Source organism: Dermacentor silvarum, chromosome 7 (assembly GCF_013339745.2).
Source record: "Dermacentor silvarum isolate Dsil-2018 chromosome 7, BIME_Dsil_1.4, whole genome shotgun sequence".
NCBI lineage: Eukaryota > Metazoa > Arthropoda > Arachnida > Ixodida > Ixodidae > Dermacentor > Dermacentor silvarum.
The window spans coordinates 75,065,054-75,071,970 of NC_051160.1; the positions used below are offsets into that span (position 1 = coordinate 75,065,054).

Genomic DNA, 6,917 nt, shown 5'->3' on the forward strand with positions numbered 1-6,917 from the left:
TGCAATGTACGTGACATGACTGATGAAGAATGCCTGATATGATCTGATGAGATTGTCCTCCTTGAGACCTGCATTTCGATTTGAGACCATGCCCAGGAGCCCTACGGGAAGATGGTGTCATTTTTTCGGCATTAGCTCAGCAGGACGACCGCTGTGTCGGAAAGGGAAAGCCAGAAGGCACTTAATGACGACGCGGTCACGTGTTAAAGGTTCGCTGTGCCCACGTAGTGGCGCTGTATAATGTTATAAAGAGCTATTCCAGCAAATATCATTCCCTTCCGCGGACCTTCTTCTGCCTTTCTCTTGGCGCAGGTGAGCACTAGTATACCGCTCGCGGCAGGTAGCGGGTCTTGGTTGGGGCTTAGTCATCGATGCGAAGAAAGACACAATAGCACTTCTCTTTGTAGAATGAGTTCTATTAACAGATCTATATTCAACGACGCAATAAATAAAGAGATAAATCTTGACTGTAAACGCTTCGTGTGGAAAGGTCGCCATTCGACACCTCGTGATACACTGTCGCCAATCTAACCCTGACGAAGCCGAGGCACAGTAACGCGGACATCTATCCCAATCCATCAATTCACCATATCTACAGCTCATACCTTGCACTCAGGAGGAGCCACCGAAGGGGGTTGCTCGTCAAATACAACGGCCTTGCTGCCACCATGAATGCATTAAATGCATGGACGAGGCGGTCTTGAACGCTTTGTACCTTTGGCCACCGGGGCACAAAGAGCAGTAGCGTCTTCAAAAGGGTGATTTAGAAAGTTGAGGAGGGCTTTTCCGAACCAAGAGTGCCGCCTCGCCGCACCCTGTGGCGACTGCATGGACCTGGTAGATGCCGAAGACCCGACTATTCCTTAAAGGGATACGGACACGAGAAGTGAAAATTTTAGGAAAATGCTGAAAACGAATCCTCAGTCTGTGATTACACCGAAAAGAAGTAGTCACCTAGCTCATTTTTGAGCCGATAGCTTTATTTTTGGCGTTTGTGTGAGCGCGCACCTCGCCGCCCGAGCCGCGGGAGTTAGAAGGCGTGACGTCACGACACCCTCGTTGGATAGCCAGCCGGCAGGCCACGTTCATTCGAAGCGCGCCGACGCCGCCATCGCGAGCATAGATTCGAGTTCTGGTGCCTCTATCAGCGGTGAGTACACGTCTGAAGACGAGGATCATTCCAACTTTGCAAGAAATATTACCGCTTACAGTTACGAGCCTTCCGCGTCAAGCGACCAAGAAGAGCAGGCAGCCATGGAAGTGCCGGTCAGGTTTTCACGAACCGTAGCGCGAAGATTTCGCTCTGCACCAGACCCTTGTGCAAGAATTATTTGTGATGTCCTTTGTAAACTTGCTTTTTCAAGAGTGCACGGAGGCGAGGCAGCTGGGGGGTACTTCAGCACTGCGTGGATGACTGAATAGTAGTTTATGCCATTGGCGTGAGCGACGGCTGTGAGGTATCAGTACTTCCGTGACTCTCACGTCCACTTCGCCAGCCGACCGACAGATGGCAGCACCTGTCTGGTGTTCTGCCCAGTTTTTTTGCTTTTAGCCTGTGGAAAAGCAGAGCTCTGTGTGTGTCTCATCTCGTTAGTCGCACTCGCTATACTTGTATCGTTTTACTATGCTTTGCCAACATTTTAGGGCGAGATCCCTCGGGCATCTCGCCCCAGCCTCGCCCTCACACTGCTCAGGAAGGCTGCAAGTGAACGAAAACAGTACCGACATCTTTTCGCCTCCTCTTTTCCAACGCGCCGCTGATCATTTCTGCCTTGCGTTTTCTTGGGAAGACCGATGGCACAGCGTCAGGCTTTAAGCATTGCCTTTTGAGCGGCATGCCGAAGCTTTTCATCACAGCCGGGCTGGTCACATAATCATCCTCGACGAAGTGGTCCACGCAAATGAAGTCATTTTTTTGAGGTCTCCCGGCTGGGCGTGATGGCTGACAGGCAGGTATCCAAAGTTTACGCACCTTCTTGTCTCTGGGAAACGTGTGCGACGGCGTGTCACGGCCGACAATGCTGTTATAACAGCAATGTCTGGGCATGTCCTTCCGCCGCGACTAACGCGTCAATCGCGAGCGACGACCGCGGGATCGAAAGTAATTTCAACGCCCTTCTCTCTGACCTCACTACGAAATTGGAAACGCACACTGAACGCTGCATGGAATCCATACTCCAGAAGATGGTTGGCCTTCTCGAAGCACGCCTCACACAACTCCCCCCGCTCTCTACCCCTCTTCTCCCCACAGCACAGCCTACCGCCATAGAACCCCATATCCCAATAGATACCAGACTCGCCCCTCTCATCCATCCGCCTACGCTCCAATATGGCGGGACGGGGCAACAGTAATTATCTACACATCCTAACCTGGAACTGCCGCGGCTTCCGGGGTAAGCGCGCGCCCTTGCAGCTTCTACTTCCTACACTTTCCCCAACGCCCCAAGTCCTTCTTCTCCAAGATACTGCCACTCAGGCCGCACTCCCCGGTTACAACTCCACACACTCTGACACCACAAACACACCCAGGGCATCCACACTTGTGCACCGTACTCTAACACATAAGACGCATTACATCACGTCAGAGACGCCCTGCGTGATCACCGAAATTATCCATCACACACATACACTCCCATCCATCTTTATTGCCAATATCTACCACCCCCCATCCAAACCGATGGCCACGTTGGAGTCCCTCCTCCGAGAGCTGCACCGCCTGGTAGGGAAGCACCCCCTACTAATCGGTGGGGATTTCAACAGTCAACACACTGACTGGGGATACAAAACAACCACACACAGAGGTCGCAGGCTCTGGCTGCTCCTGCAGAACCTCCAACTTTCCGTCCACAACAATTATCAGACTCCTACGCGAATCGGCAACAGTGTCAGCATGGACACTAGTCCGGATCTGGTGCTCAGCTGCTCCCTCCGTGATGTGACTTGGACGAGAACACAACACACACTGGGCAGTGATCATTACATGATACAAGTCACGGTCCCATTCAAGCCACCCCGGCACACCTACATGACACACAAACTAATTAACTGGGACGCTCTCCGCACCACGCGAACTGCCAGTCCTGACAACCCCATCACCGACATCAACGACTGGGTAGACTCTCTTCAGACTGACATCCAACACCATACGCAGCAGATTGAAACCACCACAGACGTCCCCACCCTAGACTCCCGACTCGCCCACCTCTGGGAGGCCTACCACAGTCTCCTAGAGAGGTGGAAACGCGGTAAACATAACAGAACACTCAGAAAACGCTTAGCCACTCTACAATCTCAAATTCAATTACATTCGGAGGAGCTCTGCCGCTCCAATTGTGGACAAGTATGCGACGGCATCGCCGGGAGACTGTCCGCAAAACGGGCGTGGCAGCTCCTCCGACACCTCATCGATCCGTCGAAAACAAAAAACACCACCCAGCACCATGTCACCCGGCTCATACACGCACACATAGACAACCCCGATGCTCTCTTGGATACACTCCGCGACACATACACCTCACCCGGCATACCAACTCCTCTCCCCTCATATACAGGACAGGCGAACCCCGAACTCGATACCGCCATAACAGAGGCGGAGGTCAGAGCAGCCCTCCTGACTCTCCGCACCAAATCTGCACCCGGCGCCGACCAGGTCTCCAACACAGCGCTCCGTAATCTGGACGATCGATCGATCGCTCGTATCACGGAGTATTTCAATCAGTGCTGGAAGGAGGGCACCCTCCCCCAGTCCTGGCGCCACGCGAAGGTAATCTTCATCCCAAAGCCCAACAAACCACTTACACTCCAAAACCTTCGCCCAATCTCGCTAACCTCGTGTCTCGGAAAGCTTTTCGAGCACGTGGTATCAGCGAGACTCACACAGCACATGGCAGACCATGACTTATACCCTCACAGCATGGTGGGATTCCGTCCCCATTTGTCCGCACAAGACGCCATGTTGCAAATCACCCATGACATCTTCGACCCGCTCATTCCAGGCCACACCAAGGCAGTCTTGGCTTTGGATTTATCCAAAGCCTTTGATCGCGTTGAACATCACGCGATCATGACTGCACTCTCCCCACTGAATGTGGGTGCACGTACGTACACCTACATTCAGGCCTTTCTCACAGCACGCACGGCTGAGCTTCGCTTCGGCCCGCTCACCTACCCCACATACTCTCTAAAAAGCATCGGCACCCCGCAAGGGTCCGTCCTCTCACCTTTCTTATTTAATATCACTCTGATCCCCCTAGCACGACAATTGGCAACCGTTCCTCACCTGAAACATACTCTATACGCTGACGACATCACGCTATGGACTACCCATGGCAGTGATGGCACCATACAGGACACTATCCAAGCAGCCGCCAATCTGACCCAAAACTATGCAGTCAGCGTAGGACTTTCTTGTTCCCCAGAGAAGTCCGAGATGCTCTGCATCCGTCCCAAGAACCGCAACTCACCCTGCTCCCCCATCGTCATCGAACTGGAAGGCAGACCGGTACCAGAGGTGAAAACTCTCCGGATATTGGGTATGCTTATCCAGAGTGACGGGAAGAACACTACTACACTCCGCAGACTCAAGCAAGTGGTGGGGGCGATCTCGCACCTCATCCGCCGGGTCTCGTGCCACCACAGGGGCATGAGGGAGCGTGACCTATGCCGCCTTGTTCACGCCTTTGTGCTCAGCCGTGTGCTCTACTCCACCCCCTACCTCCAGCTCTCTCGTCGTGAAACTGACGCCATGGATGCTCTCATTCGTAGAGCATACAAAGTCGCCCTCCACCTTCCCATAAATACACCTACCGACCGACTCTTACAACTTGGCCTCCACAACACAAGCGGGGAACTTGTAGACGCACACCGCCAAGCACAATACCTTTGCCTCACACAAACCGACACTGGCCGGTGCATCCTGCATTCCCTTGGAATCCGGATACCGGCCAACGATCCGACATTACGCCCCATATCAAGACCCTTACACCGCGAACTTCTCATTAAGCCACTTCCCCGTAACATGCACCCCGACCACCACCATAAGCGCCGCAGAGCTCGCGCTGCAGCCCTCCACCGATATTACGGCTCGGAGCCGGACGCCGTATGGGTGGACGCAGCCTGCACGGGCGATGAAGCGGTCGCTGCGGTGGTGGATAACACTCTCTCCCCCATCGGAACACACACACTCCCCCAGACACCTCTCCCGAAACTGCAGAGGAAGCTGTCCATTGCCCTGGCCATCGTCAACACAGAAGCCCGGTATGTTTTATCAGATTCCAAAACTGCAATCCTAAATTTCGCACGAGGCCGAGTCCACGTTCCTGCTTTTTGCATACTGGACTCGCCCGCCGCGCCCCCGCCCCGTCATGTGGAGCTGATTTGGGTGCCCGCGCACTGCGGGAATCCTGGAAACGAGGCCGCAGACCTCTTAGCCCGAGGTTCTTTAAACCGGGCTCTTGCGGCCTCCGATCCGGGATTCACGAAGGAGCGCGCGCACACTTTCAACGAGCTGACGCATGCCTCCAAGGCGGCGCGCCAGCTGTACCCTCCACCGCACGAATCCCTTAGCAATCGACAAGCAACCCTTTGGCGCCAATTACAGACACACACTCTCCCCTCTCCTCTCATTCTTTCTCACTATCACCCACTTTTCCTCACTTCAGCCTGTACTCTCTGTCCGGAACCTCGCGCTTCTGCTCTCCATCTCCTTTCTCATTGCCCGGCGGATCCTCCCCCGCGGGGCCTAGAGCACCTGAAGACTTGGGAGGACTGGGAGACCCTGCTCCGCTCCGGAGACCCGGTCGTGCAGACCATTGCCACTGACCGGGCTGCCAGCGTTATGGACCGGACTAACATAAACGCTTGAGTGCCGTGGGGTCGTGCGGGGGCCCTGGAGCCTGCGTGCTCCAAACTCCCCAGTCTATATAATAAAGTTTTTATGATGATGATGATGACCGCGGGAAGGCGCATGTAAGACGCACCACCTGCATAGAGCGCCGACGGGGATGTTTCGGACGGACCACGTGCGACAATCACCGAAAGGGGTTAAACAAACGCTGCAAGGGACCGACACCCCCGGAAACGCTGCGATGACTGTGGCCGACCTTGGCCGCGCGCGCGCACGCGGGTGGGTGTTATGACTTCTGCCGGCGGCCGCTTGGAGGCAAGGTGCAACAGAAAATCGAAAAAAAAAGAAAGATGTTTCTCGTTCTTTTTTTAAAAGCAACTTGTTGTATTCTTCATTTTCAACAGTGCAACTTTTGTTCCGACCCAAAAAACCACCCGCCAACTTTTGTGTCCGTATCCCTTTAATGAGGTGCGTGCGGTTTAGAGATACCAAGGACGCCACATTATATATGTTGTGCAATTTATGTGAGAATTTATTTTTATTACGCCTTACAGAGTTCCGGTTTCTGCCAATACTTTGTCGGTTACCATAAAAGAGCTGTATAAGCTCATTTGCTGGTACCAGCATTCGGTGCAAAATAACATTCGTGTATATCTTCGCAATCTTTTTGACGAGATACAGACCAATCCAGCAGCACATGACAACTTTGCGAAACTCAGAAGGCTCGGAAGAGGAAGCTTGGCTTTAAGATACTTCTCTTGAGATGCTTTCTAAATACAAGAGGACGTTGTCTAGAAGTTGCGCTGCTCAATCTGGTATAGTATTACTGACTGGTATGCCAGTTGAGTTTCTAAAAGAACAATTAAAATACCATCACTTACTTTCGTTCACCATTGTCATTTGGTTTGAGGATTCGCTCTGTGTCCTTAGGAATGACCATTCATTGCCTTCAGTGAACCTACATGAAGAACCACTATTTACATCAGTCAGTTCTATTACAAAGCATTAGAACTTACCATGTACTTCCATTGATATAGGATGCATTGATGTAAATATCATTATATGTCATGTT

General features: G+C 52.8%; 1 protein-coding gene across 1 annotated transcript; it reads left to right on the top strand.

The window, feature by feature from the left end:
• Positions 1 to 3,952: 3,952 nt before the first annotated feature.
• LOC119458983 (uncharacterized) lies at positions 3,953 to 5,863 on the top strand. The gene has a single exon (XM_037720834.1). It carries the CDS (start codon positions 3,953 to 3,955, stop codon positions 5,861 to 5,863), a length of 1,911 nt encoding a protein of 636 aa, XP_037576762.1.
• The last annotated feature ends 1,054 nt before the right edge of the window (positions 5,864 to 6,917 follow it).